The 16,430-nt window shown below is 41.3% G+C and overlaps 1 protein-coding gene across 1 annotated transcript in view; it reads left to right on the forward strand.

Annotated features, from left to right (window-relative positions):
- The window catches only part of LOC140727045 (NEDD4-like E3 ubiquitin-protein ligase WWP1), a 150,385-nt gene that overhangs the window by 130,230 nt on the left and 3,725 nt on the right, over nucleotides 1-16,430 (forward strand). Inside the window, exons 21-23 of the mRNA XM_073044242.1 lie at nucleotides 4,126-4,230; nucleotides 11,255-11,351; nucleotides 15,381-15,453. Coding sequence (XP_072900343.1) covers nucleotides 4,126-4,230; nucleotides 11,255-11,351; nucleotides 15,381-15,453 — 275 coding nt within the window. The remainder of the gene's footprint in view (nucleotides 1-4,125; nucleotides 4,231-11,254; nucleotides 11,352-15,380; nucleotides 15,454-16,430) is intronic.

A 16,430-nucleotide genomic window follows, 5' to 3' on the forward strand; every position in this document is an offset into this window, starting at 1 on the left:
AACTCCTCTCTATCACCTCCTCACTCTCCCTGACCAGGCGAAGGTCATCGAGCTGCAGCTCCAGTTCCCTAACTTGGTCCCTCAGGAGCTGCAGTTCGGCGTACCTGGCGCAGATGTGGACGTCCGGCTGACTCGGAGACTCCTGGATCTCCCACATCCGACACCGAGAACAACAAGCTGCCCTCACACTCATACTTCCCGAATAACTGAAAAATAACTAGGAGAACTAAAAGATAAGCCTGCTGTGCCCTCTTCCGCCTAAGCCCTACACTCTGCTCCCGGCTCACTCCGCTGCCCGCAAACGAAGCTGCCCGCTGCTTAAGGCTGCGTTCTTTTTATATCTTCCCTCCTTCCCAGGCCTCCTTCACGCGCCTGCGCAGTCCCGCCTCTCAGAACTCCAATCTGAGAAGCAATTTGAAAATGGCCACCGCCGCACTTCTTCTCAAAGCCTCGCTGTCTTCTTCCAAAAGAGAACTACCTCACTCTTTCTCTCCTTCTAATATCTTCCCTCCTTCCCAGGCCTCCTTCACACGCTGCGCAGTCCCGCCTCTCAGAACTCCGATCTGAGAAGCAATTTGAAAATGGCCGCCGCCGCACTTCTCAAAGCCTCGCTGTCCTCTTCCAAAAAAGAATACTTTGACCTTCATATATCCAAGTATTGAGTTCAGGAGATGGGATGTTATGTTGAATTGTATAAGATGTTGGTGATGCCTAATTTGGAGCATTGTGTGCAATTTTGGTCACCTACCTACTGCAAAGATTAAAGTAAGGTTGAATGAGTCCTGAGAAAATTTATAAGGATGTTGCTGGGACTGGAGGACCTGAGTTATAGGGAAATATTGAATAGGTTCGGTCTTTATTCCATGGAACATAGAGGATTGAGGAGAGTTTTGATAGAGGTATACAAAATTATGAGGGGTATATACAGTGGCATATAAGTTTGGGCAACCCTGGTCAAAATTTTTGTTACTGTGAATAGTTAAGTGAGTAGAAGATGAACTGATCTCCAAAAGTCATAAAGTTAAAGATGAAACATTTTTTTCAAGATTTTAAGCAAGGTTTGTATATTATTTTTGTTTTGTACAATTTTAGAGTGAAAAAAGGAAAGGAGCACCATGCAAAAATTTGGGCACCCCAAGAGATTTGAGCTCTCAGATAACTTTTACCAAGGTCTCAGACCGTAATTAGCTTGTTAAGGCTATGGCTTGTTCACAGTCATTGTTAGGAAAGGCCAGGTGATGCAGAATTCAAAGCTTTATAAATACCCTGTCTCCTCAAACCTTGTCCCAACAATCAGCAGCCATGGGCTTTTCTAAGCAGCTGCCTAGCACTCTGAAAATTAAAATAAATGATGCCCACAAAGCAGGAGAAGGCAGTAAGAAGATAGCAAAGCGTTTTCACGTGGCCATTTCCTCAGTTCGTAAAGAAATTAAGAAATGGCAGTTAACAGGAACAGTGGAGGTCACGTTGAGGTCTGAAAGACCAAGAAAACTTTGAGAGAACTGCTGGTAGGATTGCTAGAAAGGCAAATCAAAACCCCCGTTTGACTGCAAAAGACTTTCAGAAAGAATAAGCAGATTCTGGAGCGGTGGTGCACTGTTCTACTGTGCAGCGACACCTGCACAAATATGACCGTCATGGAAGAGTCATCAGAAGAAAACCTTTCCTGTGTCCTCACCACAAAATTCAGCATCAGAAGTTTGCAAAGGAACATCTAAGCAAGTCTGATGCATTTTGGAAACAAGTCCTGTGGACTGATGAAGTTAAAATAGAACCTTTTGGCCGCAACAAGCAAAGGTATGTTTGGAGAAAAAAGGGTGCAGAATTTCATGAAAAGAACACCTCTCCAACTGTTAAGCATGGGAGGGGAGTGGATCAATCATGCTTTGGGCTTGTGTTGCAGCCAGTGGCATGGTGAACATTTCACTGGTAGAGGGGAAGAATGAATTCAATTAAATACCAGCAAATTCTGGAAGCAAATATCACACCGTCTGTGGAAAAAAAACTGAAGATGAAAAGAGGATGGCTGCTACAACAGGATAATGACCCTAAACACACCTCAAAATCCAAAATGGACAACCTCAAGAGGTGCAAGCTGAAGGTTTTGCCATGGCCCTCACAGTCCCCTGACCTAAACGTCTTTGAAAATCTGTGGATAGACCTCAAAAGAGCAGTGCATGCAAGATGGTCCAAGAATCTCACAGAACTAGAAGCCTTTTGCAAGGAAGAATGGGCGAAAATCCCCCAATGGAAGGGGGTGTTTGCAGCATCAATCCTGTATTGGCTCCTATATAAAGGGCAATCTATCCTTTCACTTTTTTCCCTGTAACCTATTCTCCAAAGGTTTCTCCACTTAACATATAGTGGTCAATTAACTTCCAAACTTGCGTGCCTTTCGGAAATTGAAGAACCTGGAACAAAAACCGAAACAGATGAAGGAGAAGGCACAAACTCCACGAGGACAGCACTGGAGACCAGGGTAGAACCTGGGTCTCTGGAACTGCAAGGCAGTTGCTCCATTGTGTTATTCCTTTATGTCCATATTGAACCATTCTATCAAATCTCTTTAAATTTATAATACATTTCTAGCAATTGAATTAAATAAATTGTTGCAAGCACCGTATAACATTTTTTTTCCCTCTGTCCATTAGATAGCTAAACTGAGAGCTGAGCAAACTGTCTATAAGGGGTACAAGAACTAATCCAAATAAACTCCCACCTTTTAGGAAAGCACATTCTTTCATTTCAGTACACATCAAGAATATCTTTTGTGATTTCTCGTTGATGCCAGTTTTATTGAACAAATTCAAAATGAAAGTCTACAGCTAGACAGGAAAATAAAATCCATTTTGGGACCTTAATAAAAGAAAGAAGTGAAATCAATATTGGAAAATAGTTGCCAAAGTATTAGGAGTTTCTTTAACCTGGACTGCACTTTATATTAAAAAATTTTGAACTACCTAGAATACATGCCATGGGAATAGAAAATAACCATTCAGTCAACTCATGATGGTGATGTTCATGATCTTTGAATCTGTCTTTGTCATTGTGATCTTCCAGCAAATGTCTTTCTTTCTTTCTTGGATTCTTCTTGTACCTTGTCAAAAACATTTAAGCTATTTGCCTATTTTCATTCTGCATTTCACATTGTTGTAACCTCTCATTTCTGAAACCAATTTTGTAAATCCATTTTCCCCACTTGCTGCAGATTTGTACCTTTTAAAGCTTTACTAATAAATTATATGGGCCATGAAAATTGTTTTACTGTTTTGTTGCTATGTTCAGTGTATTGCTGACCAGCAATATTGATTTTCATGATTTCATCATGTATTCAAAGATCTCTTTACTTATTTAACCCTTTCAGAAAATTCTCTATTTTTAAGGTGTAATGTTGTATTTGTTTATCATTTTTCATGCTTATCTGGCTTTATTAAAGCACTTTTCACACTTAACAGGCTGCAAAATTTTCTACTTTCTTAATACCATGTTGTATTGTTCCACAGATAAAGCTAAAGCTATCTGGTAGTTATAAACTTTAAAACTATAAACTATAAAAGTTAGTTATAAACTTTTCACTGGAAGTGATAAAGCTAAAATTGATTTCTGTACCAGATTTAAAAAGTACCCATCGCCTCCATTCTACAATATGCTCTTCTCCCCTTCAGTGCTTTTTATTCCTTTTGATACCTCCCTTTCAGCCCCACCACACTCTGCTCTTTAATACTTATCCTTTCTGCTCTATTCTCCTTTCCATTCAACATCCCCCACTTCCCACCACCCGCTCAGCTTTTTAATGCTCACCTGTGCTCTAGTGTTCAATAACATCCCTTCATGGCTCAGCTTGGCTTTTTCCATTTTCTCTGTATTTCTTTACTATGGGGAATGCCTTACCTCATTTTGTAATGAAATTGAGAAAACCTGCATGGAATTGTCAGGATATATTGCTCTGACTTTCACCACTAATTTGCCAAAGAGGTTTCTGACCTTCACTCTGAACTTCTGATCTGTTTGGAATCTGACTAATGTTTGAATTAAATTCTGAAAGGTTTATTTATCTTTGTGGGATTGTTTGCTGACATACAGACTCATACAGTTAGAAATTAAAACCACTGTCTGTCTATACAGGTTATGCTCTGTGGCATGCAAGAAGTAGATCTTACGGATTGGCAGAGGAATACCGTCTACCGGCATTACACCAGAAACAGTAAACAAATCATTTGGTTCTGGCAGGTATGAATCATAAAATTCCTAAAACCAATTAGACATCTAGTCCAAGCTTGCTAATGTAATGAATTGCCTGTCTATTGTTTAAGAAGAGGACATCCTAAGTTTGAGATCTCAAAAACAGATTTTCACTTTTCATCATTAATAAGGCTTTTAAATCATAACTTTAATATCTCCATCATCACACAATAATCATGCTTTACTAGATTCAATTGTATATTTTACTGTATTCCAGCATCTTGGCATGTTATAAATGATAATTTCTGTAAATGATAATTTTTCATGTCTTAACCATCCACCACTATTTTATCATTTCCTGCCAAAGCCACCTTATGTACACACACTCCTATACCTAGAATCACTTTATGCATATACAATCAGTCTATGTATACAAGCTGCCTTATGTATTTATGTCTATTGTGCTTTTTTATTATTGTGGTCTTTACCCTGTTTTTTTTTTGTGCTGCATTTGATCCAGAGTAGCAATTATTTTGTACTCCATTACATTTGTATATGGGAAATGACATTAAACAATCTTGATCCTTTTAGTTAACCAACATTTCTATCAGGTTAACTTTTGAGGTTACAGTTGACATTAAAACTAAAAGTTATTGATTAACAGGGCACAACTTATTTTAGTCACTTAGTTATCATTGTGTACAGTTCTGGTCACCGAATTATAGGAAAGATGTCAACAAAATAGAGAAAGTACAGAGGAGATTTACTAGAATGTTACCTGGGTTTCAGCACCTAAGTTACAGAGAAAGGTTGAACAAGTTAGGTCTTTATTCTTTGGAGCATAGAAAGCTGAGGGGGGACTTGATAGAGGTATTTAAAATTATGAGGGGGATAGATAGAGTTGATGTGGATAGGCTTTTTCCATTGAGAGTAGGGGAGATTCAAACAAGAGGACATGAGTTGAGAGTTAGGGGGCAAAAGTTTAGGGGTAACACGAAGGGGAATTTCTTTACTCAGAGAGTGGTAGCTGTGTGGAACGAGCTTCCAGTAGAAGTGATAGAGGCAGGTTCGATATTGTCATTTAAAGTACGATATGGAGAGGAAAGGAATGGAGGATTATGGGCTGAGTGCAGGTCGGTGGGACTAGGTGAGAGTAAGCATTCGGCACGGACTAGAAGGGCCAAGGTGGCCTATTTCCTATTTATAATTAAACAATTATAACAACCCTATAATTGTTATAGGGTTATCATTAACTTACTAGAGCTAAAATCCATTAATTACATGGCAGCAATGTTCAGTTGTGGGTTGCTTAATATACCCAAATAATTAATTTTATTATTTGAGAAGTTAGCATAACCTATCTTCAATAGGCTGAATTAATATGTAGTAACTTTATTGTAAAATTTTGGCATATGCAGCCATCTGGTATTCATTTTATCTTGCTGTCACTAACTTGTAGCTGCAACATACTGTTCTCAGTAGCATAAATTAAATATTGACAAAATATATTTCTTAAGCTTACTTTGTTAAACATAGATTGTCCATCAACCTTACATGTTCAACTAAGATCTCCTCAAGGTTTTTAAGGTGTTGTCTAACATCTGGCATTTCAAATTTAGAAGGTTTTATGAACTCACTTTTGCCTCATTGCAATCTTGTAGTTTTACTTTTCTTCTGACATATAGATATTGGCTGTTTAATCCTTTTGTTCCTTTTCTACAACATAATTAGAGTCATAAATTTATATAACAAGGGAACATGCCCTTCAGCCCAACCTGTGCTGATTGTAATGCTTGTCTATGCTAATCCTATTTACCAGCGTTAGCCCCTTATGCTTCTACACCTTTTGTATCCAAGTACCTATCCAAATGCCTATCAATCTGCCTCTGCTGCTTTCTCTGGCAGCTCATTGCAGATAGCCACACCCTCTGACAAAACTTACCCCTCAGGACCCTTTAAATCTTTCCCCTCTCACCATAAATCTATGTTCTCTGGTTTTAGACTCTCCTATCCTTGGGGAAAAAAGACTGTGACCATTCACCTTATCCATGACCACCACAATTTTATAAACCTCTATAAGGTCACAATTCATCCTTTTACATTCCAGTGAGAATAAACCCAGCCTATCAAATCTGTATTTATAATTGCAGCTCTTCATTCCAGACTACATTTTGGTAAATCTCTTCTGCACTCCTTTGAGGGTACCATGTCCTTTGTGTAGTGTGGCAACCAGAACTGTACATAATACTTAAAGTATGGCCTGACTGATGTGTACAACTATAGTATGATGTCCAACTCTTTTACACAATGCAGACAGAAGAGACTCCAAATGCTGGAATCTGGAACAGTAAACAATCTGCATACCTAATTCCCATTTTTCTTCTATACCTTTGGTAAACAAATCTATAGATATTGGGTTTAAAACTAAACTTTTAATTAAAAAAAAATTCTGCCAACCTTTGTTTTACTTCTAAATTGTCTGGCATTTTTTCTAACAACTTTGCTCCCTAATCTTAGACTTCCAAACCAGCAAGAGTTATTTTTGCCTGTTCCATCAGTTCCCCTTGACAACAATGATCGTATTCTTTCTTTATGTTGTAAATATCAGCGAATTCCAAACCATAGTTGGGGAAACTCCCTTTCTGTTTCAACACTTAAGAATGCCAATGTTACTCTGATAAATCCACGCTGAGCTGTGAGCAGATCTTCCTAAAGCAGACCATCCGGGAATGCTGAGAATGCATTAGGAGTGATTTAACTTGGGTTTTAAAGGGTCAAAATATAACTCTTAATGCCCTTCCCCAGTTCGGATGATTTGCTGTTTTTGTGTAGAATAATTATCTCCCCAAGCTTCTTTTGAATTACGTTATTTTTGGTGGTTCATTATTTAGAAAATAGTTAATTCTATCCTCTCCATGTGCAAAATGGATGACCTTGCATTTGTTTTCATTGTAATCTTTATGCCAAATTTTGATTAATCTGTTTTAATTTTAATATAGATTTAATAAATTTTAATATAAAATCTATTTTATATTAATTTTGTCTTATTGCTGCCCAATATTATGTCATCAACAAATGTCTTCTACTCCCATCATCAGCATATAACTGATAAAGAGATTGGGTTTCAAACAGACATTTGCAAGATAACCACCTTCAGCCTGCTAACTTTATCCTCTACCTCCTTACATTCAGCTGGTTTTCTCAATCTCATCACTGCCATAAATTGCTTGAAATTCCACCTTGGCTACAATCAAAAAGCCTGTATCAAATGCCTTTGGAGGTCCATATAAATAACATCTACAGGCAGTCCGCTGTCCACTGCTTTAAGCAACTTTTCCAAAAATTCATTCACGTTTGTCGGGTGGAAAGTTATTCAAGTTTAACAGCCTACCTTTGTCACCTTTGCTTTTGGGTAGTTCCAATCACCCTGAAACGTTAAATACAATTCTATGTCCACAGATGATAACTGACTTTTTATTAAACAAAATATACTTTATTCAAAAATAAAATTATATACAATAACCATTCAAAGACTTCCAATTCTTTACAGTTGCTACCATTACTGTCTTTACATTTTCAAAGTTCAAAAGTTTTGCCACCCACGTGGCACTTTATTCTTTCATATTTACATTCAGGGGGTATACCCCCAACCCCCCCCACCCCTCAACTCTCGCGGGAGAAGAACCCTAGACTGTGGTCCTTCCCCACTGGGCCCTTGCGGTGGCTACACCGAGTTTGAGTGCGTCCCTCAGTACGTACTCCTGCAGCTGAGAATGTGCCAGTCGGCAGCATTCCCCCACGGACATCTCCGTGTGCTGGTAGACCATCAAGTTTCGGGCTGACCAAAGAGTGCCTTTGACCGAGTTGATGATCTGCCAGCAGCACCAGATGTTGGTCTTGATGTGTGTCCCCGGGAACAGCCCGAGATCAGAGAGTCCTCTGTTACGCAGCTGCTGGGGATGAACCTCGACACTGCCCCTTCCATCCTCCTCCACACCTTCTCTATGAACCCACCATGTGCAAAGAGGTGGATCACCGACTCCTCCTCACTGCAGTCCTCCCGTGGGCAGAGGGGTGTGGAGACGACGTTCCGGGCATACAGGAGGGATCGGACTGGGAGGGCCCCTCTCACTGCTAGCCAGGCGAGGTCTTGGTGCCTGTTGGTGAGGTCTGGCGATGAGGCATTTTGCCAGATGAACTGGACCGTCTGCTTGGGGAACCACCCCACTGTGTCCATCTCGTCCTTCTCCTGCAGTGCCTGCAGGAACTTATGTGCTGACCACTGCCTGATGGCCCTGTGGTCAAAGGCGTTGACCTGAAAGAACTTCTCTGCGAAGGACAGGTATGGCGGCAACGACCAGCTGACAGGGGTGTTGCGCGGTAAGGGGGCCAGACCCATCCTTCGTAGCCAGGGCGACAGGTAGAACCTGGGCACATAGTGGTGCTTGGTGCCCACGTACCTGGAATCCACACACAACCTGATGCAGCCACACACGAAGCTGGCCATCAGGGTGAGGGCGACATTGGGGACGTTTTTGCCCCCGTTGTCCAGGGACTTCTGCATGGTGGTCCGTCTGACCCGCTCCATCTTGGATCTCCAGACGAATCTGAAGACGGCTCGGGTGATTTCCGAGCTGAAGGAGCGGGGGACTGGCCACACCTGCGCCAAGTACAGCAGCCCTGAGAGCACCTCACACCTGATGACCAGGCTCTTGCCCGCTATCGATAGGGAGCACCCTCCTCACAGCCCGTTTCTGTTTCACCTTGGCAGTCTGCTCCCGCCAGTTCTTGTTGCATGCCTCGGCCCCTCCGAACCAGATCCCCAACACCTTCATGTGATCAGCCCTGATGGTGAAGGGGACGCTGAATCAGTCGGGCCAGTTGCCGAAGAGCATGGCTTCGCTCTTCGTGCGGTTGACCCTGGCCCCCGATGCCTGCTCGAACTGTTCACAGATGCTGATCAGCCTGCGAACTGACCTCGGATCAGAGCAGAAGACGGTGACGTCGTCCATGTACAGGGAGGTTTTGACTTGGGTCCCTCCACTACCTGGAAGCGTCACCCCTCTTATGCCCTCATCCCTCCTGATGGCTTCAGCAAAGGGTTCTGTGCAGCACACGAACAAGACGGGAGAGAGGGCAGCCCTGCCTGACTCCAGACCTGATGGGGAAGCTGTCTGTTTCACACCCGTTGACCTGGACTGCGCTATAGATGTCCATGTAGAGCAGTTTGATCCAATTCTGGATTCCCTCCCCAAATCCCATTTTGGAGAGTACATCCGCCATGTATGTGTGCGATATCCTGTCGAAGGCTTTCTCCTGGTCCAAGCTGACCAGGCAGGCGTCCACCCCCCGTCCTGCACGTAGGCGATGGTGTCCCTCAGCAGCACGAGTCTGTCTGAGATCTTCCTGCCCGGTACAGCGCAGGTTTGGTCCGGGTGGATCACCTGCTCCAGTGCAGACTTGACCCTGTTGGCGATAGCCTTGGACAGGATCTTGTAGTCCACTTTCAGGAGTGAGATTGGCCTCCAATTTCTAATGTCTTCCCTCTCCCCCTTCTGCTTGTAGATGAGGGTGATGATGCCCTTCCTCATGGATTCTGACATGCTGCCTGCCAGGAGCGTAGCGTTGTACACTTCCAGCAGGTCGGGGCCCATCCGGTTCCACAGAGCCGAATACAACTCGACCGGTAAGCCGTCGCTTCTGGGAGTCCTACCCGACTCAAAGGAACGGACGGAGCCAGTCAGCTTGTGCAGGGTCAGTGGCTGCTCCAGACTCTCCCGCTTGCCGTCGTCTAAGACCTGCGTGATAGACGACAGGAAGCTGCGGGAGGCTGTGGAGTCTGTGGCCTTTTCTCCATACAGACCGGCATAGAAGGACCTGCAGATCCTCAGTATGTCTGTCTGCGAGGACGCGACTGAGCCGTCCTCTTCCTTAAGGTTGTGGATCACAGAGCTCCCCCCGTGCACCTTTTGGAAGAAGAATCGTGAGCACGTCTCGTCCTGCTCCACGGTTTGGACCCTCGATCGGAAGATGATCTTGGAGGACTCGGTGACAAAGTGTTGGGCTTGCCGGCCTTTCACCTCCCGCAGCTCCTCCCTGACATCCACCCCCCTCGAAGGCAGAAGGAGGAGTTGCTGCAACTCTGTCTGGAGTTTACGCAGTTCCCTCTGCCCCTGCCTTGCTTTCTGGATGCCTTTGCGTATGAAGAACCTCTTGATGTTCTCCTTGGTGGCTTCCCACCAGTGAACCGGGGAATCAAAGAAGGCTTTCAAGGGTGGTGTATTTCAAACACTTTGTGTTTGTTAGACACTCGGCTTGATTACATTATGATCACCTTTATTGTCAATGCACATGTCCCTTTTGCTATTAATTAAACCTAGTTCATTGCATCAAATGTTGTGCATGACAAATAGAATCTGCACCTTGTCCCAACATCTGGGTTTGTACCTACATTCTGTTGTAACCATAATTTGGAGAAATCCCAAATGATTGCAGGAAGTATGCAAATTCCATACAAACAGTACCAAAGACATTGGAACTATGAGATGCTAGCTGCACCACCATGCTGCCCCTGCTGGTACTGTTACTTTAAGGGGTAAATAACAAAGGTCATATTTTCAATTCTCAATCTAGGTAAAGAAAAAATTAATGGATTTAACCTTTTTAATATATTCTAAAAACTACTTCTTACTAAAAGTGCACCTCAATTATGCAAATCGTGGTTTAATTGACAGCAGCTCTGAGATTCAAAAACGGCTCAGCAAGGTCCAGAAAAAATCCCTTTAACAACTTCTAACTTAAGTGTTTAACATTTAATTTGCAGAATTATGCTGCAATTTATTTAAAGAAATGGAAACACAAGGAGGCATCATTCTATAAGATTATGACTGTTCCTTAACCTCAGTGGCATGTTCCTGTACTAGCCCCTATCCCTTGAATCCCTTAGTAACCAAAAATTATTTACCTCTGGTTTCTGGGATTAGTCCCTCCTTTTTGTGAATATTGACATTCTAATCACATTTTATAGGTTTGTTTCATGTTGCCTTAAGTGAATTTGAATATTTTTTCCTAGTTTGTGAAGGAGATGGACAATGAAGTACGTTTACGATTGATGCAGTTTGTCACTGGTACCTGCCGCTTACCATTGGGAGGATTTGCTGAGCTTCTAGGTAGGCAGAACTGCTCAAATGTTACTGCAGCTTTGTCAAGTTGCCTAAACTTTGAATTAGATGCAAATAATGTAGATGTTTTGCTAAGTTAGAACAATTTAATTATTGTAAATACTTTCTATACTTGTATAAAGAAACATTTAACTTGTAATTTACATTTAAGTATAAAAGCCGTGTACATACTGCATGTTATTTTCCAAAAGGATGTAAATGTTTTCTTACCACACTCAAGAATTTAATTTAAAAATCATGCAAAAACAGAAGTAATATATATTTAAATATTTAATCAGATTTTTAAACTTGGGAGATATATAGGCACATTCCTACATTTCACTGCTGTCTGAGAGGAATTATTTTTTTAATTTCCATTTGTTGGAAAGGAGAGGAGAGAGAGATACCGCTTCTACCTCTTCCAACGATTCTGAGTGAGGCATAAAGAGATCTGTATTTACTGACAATTACCTTTATTGTTCAAACTAACAAATACGTGAATTTATACACTAAATACCTTGTGCGCACACCTGCTAAGTACCCCTGACTCTGCTGGATAGTCAAGGAATAGCAAAGGTATTACCCGGCCGGAGGAATTTATGCTGGCCAGGCGCTCCTTGTTCCTCGTGGTCCCGACTCACTCTCCACGTGTTCACGCAGGGTTTTTCTTGCTTGTATCTGCGATGGTTATTCTTCAAAGTTACTGCCACCAGCACACACAAAGCATCCACTTTTATATCCATTGCTTATCAATTCAAATGTCACATTCCCATGTCATTGGCCGCAGGTCATGTGTCTGGCCTTTAACACCTGGTCATTGGCTCTGGTCCAAAGCAGCATCCATCTATTGTCCTCTTCCCATCAAGGGACAGTTGCTGACTCATGGCTCTTTGTTCTCAGTCAGCAATGAGCTTGAATCACCTCAGGCATTCACAAGTCTGCGTGTTATAGCCAACCAAAGAACACCTCACAAAAAACTCCTTATTTGGAAATGACCTCCAGTCCAGCAGATTACCTGGTCTTTGTGTCTTCTTTAAAACACTAATCAAGTCCAGCATGTCAAGCTCACAAAATGGAGAATCGAGTGTCTTCACAAAATGGCAGCCTCCATCCCCCAAGAACACGGCAAGAACAAAGTCTACTTCCACTGTCCTTGATTCATTTGAATTCACTGATTTGAAGATTGTCATTCTTTCTGGCCAACACATTTGTACCTTTATAATGCTCTGAGGCCTGCCTGTACATGCTGTCCACCTAATTAGGCTGCCTTTATCTGTGTTGCAATATAGCCAGTCATTATAAGATGTACAAAAGCAATTACAGTGCCTTGTAGAAGTATTCAGTCCCCGATCCTTTATTCATATAAATAAGTATTACAACCAGGGATTTTGATTAACTTAACTGAGAATTTTATTTGAAAATCACATGCTGCTTTTTTTTCTCCACAGTAAATAGGTAAAGTTATAAAGCATGAAAACTAAAAGTTCAAAATTGAAATGTCAGCAATTCAGAAGTATTCAACCCCCTTTGTTCAGTACTTAGTTGAACCACCTTTTGCAGCTATTACAGCTAGTAGTCTTTTGGAGTAAGTCTCTATTAACTTTGCACAACGTGATGGAGCAAGATTTGCTCAATCTTCCTTGCAAGCTGTGCCAGGTTAGTTGGGGAACAGCGGGGAACAGTAATCTTGAGGCCTTGCCAGAGATGTTTGATCGGGTTAGGGTCTGGACTTTGACTGGGCCACTCAAGGGCATCAATTTTCTTCATTTGAAGCCACTCCATGGTTACTCTGGCAGTGTGCTTTGGGTCATTGTCCTGCTAAATGATCAACTTCCTCCCGGGTTTAAGCTTTTCAGCAGAGGCTAGCAGGTTTTTAACCAAGATCTCTATATTTAGCAGCATCCATTTTCCCATCAATTCCGACAAAATTTCCCATCCCTGCTGCTGAAAAGCATCTCCATAGCGTGATGTTACCTTTGCCTTGCTTTACAGCAGAAATGGTTTACGGCATTAGATGTGAAAGAGGGTCTTGTAGTCAGATGAGACTAAAGTGGAACATTTTGGCCTCAACACTAAGTGGATGTATGGATAAATCTAATACTGTGCATCAGAATCAGGTTTACTATCACCAGCATGTGTCGTGAAGTTTGTCAACTTAGCAGCAGCAGTTCAATGCAATATGGAAGAAAAAAACAATAAAATAATAGTAATAAATAAATCAATCAATTACAGTATACATATATTGAATAGGTTAAGAATCATGCAAAGAACAGAAGTAATATATATTTAAAAAGTGAGATGGTGTCTAAGGGTTCAGTGTCCATTTAGAAATCGAATGGCAGAGGGGAAGAATCTGTTCCTGAATCGCTGAATGTGTGCCATCAGCCAGGTAACACCATCCTTACTGTAAATTATGGTGGAGGTAGCATCATGCTATGGGGATGCTTTTCAGTAGCAGGAACTGGAAATCTGATTATAATTGATGGGAAGATGAATGCTGCTAAATACAGAGAGATCCTGGGTTAAAAAAAACAGCTAGCCTCTGCCAGAAAGCTTAAACTGAGAAGCAAGTTTATCCTTTAGTGGGACAACGACCCAAAGCACACTGCCAGAGAAACCATGGAGTGGCTACACATGAAGAAAATTTACGTCCTTGAGAGGTCCATTCAGAGTCCTGACCATAACCTGATCAAACATCTCTGGCGAGACCTCAAGATTGCTGTTTGCCACCACTCCCCAACTAACCTGGCACAGCTTGTGCAATTTTACAAGGAGAAATGGGCAAATCTTGATTCCATCACTTTGTACAAAACTAATAGACACTTAAAAGGCTACTGGATGTAATAACTGCTATATGTACTGAGCAAAGGGGGATGAATACTTATGAACTGCTAACTTTTTAATTTTAAGTATTGCATGCTTTACAATTTTTTCTTTTATTTGGGCTGTACTGTGAAAAAGGGAGCATGTGATTCACTGCAAATTTGCTTTCCAGCTTTCTTTCATTAGAATCATTGTATACCAAGGTATGTGAATGCAAAATCTTTGGTTATAGCAAGCAGTACTGAAAACATTTGACTTGATTCTAGCAAACTATTGGAAATAAAGTTCTTGATTAGACCATAAGACATAGGAGCAGAATTAGGCCATTCGGTCTATCGAGTCTACTCCAGCTTTCCATCATGGGTGATTTATTATCCCTCTCAACCCCATTCTCCTGTCTTCTCCCCGTACACTTTGACACTGACTAATTCAGAACCTATCAACTATCACTTCAAGTATATCCATTTAATTAGTGAGGGCATTAAAGGTTATAGGGAGAAGGCTGGAGAATGGCATTGAGGGGGATAATAAATCAGGCAAAGCAGACTTGATGGACCGAATGGCCGGGTTCTGCTCCTATGGTCTAAAGCTATGGATAAGAACATAGTGAATCTGGGACTATGCAGGGAGAGAGATTATCATGAATAAAAGATTTAGAACTTGTGGGTAGGAAGGTTAATAATTCATGTAAAAAGCATTCAACACAGACTCGGACATTTGGGTCCATGAACAAAAGAGCTGGTAAGTTAGGGGAAGAATTATGGTGGGAAAATGTTTTCAGTGGCTGAACTGACCTATTGGTAGATGGAGAGGTGAATAGACAAAGAAGTGAAACATCTATTGTCCAGTGCAGTTGACTTAATAATTCACTTCAGTAGTGAAGAAAATCAATAATTTTCCTACCGCTGCCTTGGTGTAAACTAATGGTGCACAATTAATATCAGGCTTATGAATAAACTCTCAATATCAGAAATGAATGAAATAATTAATAGGAAATTTATCATAAATGAAGTGTCTGCTACATTGCAGATTAGCTGCTATTACACATGTTGGTGTGGTGCTTGTGAAATCTTTCTGCTGTCTAATGTATAAACTTTTTTAACTTGTAAACTTGCATTACCGTTTGAAAATATTTGATCTTGCATGACAGCACAACTTGTTTTGATGAAGCAGTGTGCATGATTAGCTGGAGACAATAATTGTTTTTTCCAACAGGGAGTAATGGACCTCAAAAGTTTTGCATTGAAAAGGTTGGTAAAGAAACATGGCTGCCCAGAAGTCACACTTGGTGAGTACTATCTATTTATTAGTCTTGCACTAGAAACATCTATGGTTTTAAATCTGTACTAATACATATGCAGTAGCTTTAGAATTTTGGAGACATGAGATACTGGAATCTGAAGCAACAGCCTGCTGAAGGAACGCAATGTGTCAAGTAGCATATGTGGGAGGAAAGAAATGCAGGCATGCGGGGCTTTAACTCAGAATGTTGACAATTCCTTTCTTCTCACAAATGTGTCTTAAGAATTTTGTTCACCCTTTCTTCAGCCTCCATTTGTGTTCCCTTTATATGAATTACTATCTTCAGTGTTTCTAAGATTCCAAGTTTTGAGATCAGCAGATTTTAAATTTATGTCCTGAATTCAAAACATTTTGTATCAAAAACAGTGTTCCTAGTGCTGAACCTGGGGAACAAAATGTGCACTTTTCCATAGCGCAAAAATATGAGAGATGAATGAATCAACACAAGGAATAAATCAACTTGATCCGGTCCTCACCAATCTACTTATTACAGTCATGTCTTCGCATAAAGGATACTCTTCAGGGTGTTGTGGCATGACTTTTGCTGTATGGATTCAGAATAGATCGGGTTACTCAGAACCGAATTCATGAGACATTGTGGGCCATTTACAGTCTGTAAATACATTAAGCCCTGAAAGTTTTGACCTGAAACATCAATGCTTCCCTTCCTCCCATAGATGCTGCTTGACCCGCTGAGTTCCTCCAGCAGGCTGTTTGATACATGCATCGAAAGCAGCGAAAGCAATATGCACTAGACATATCTGAGCAATCCCAGTGCTAACAAGGGGATATAATTTTAAGATAATTGAAGTATAAGGGGGATGTCAGAGGTAATTTCTTTACACAGAAAGTGGTGAGTGTGTAGAATGCCCTCCATGGGGTGATGGTAGAGGCAGATACATCAGGAGCATTTAAGAGACTCATGGATAGGCACATGGCTTATAGAAAAAATGGTGGGCTATG

Source organism: Hemitrygon akajei, chromosome 1 (genome assembly GCF_048418815.1).
Source record: "Hemitrygon akajei chromosome 1, sHemAka1.3, whole genome shotgun sequence".
NCBI classification, from domain to species: Eukaryota; Metazoa; Chordata; class Chondrichthyes; order Myliobatiformes; family Dasyatidae; genus Hemitrygon; species Hemitrygon akajei.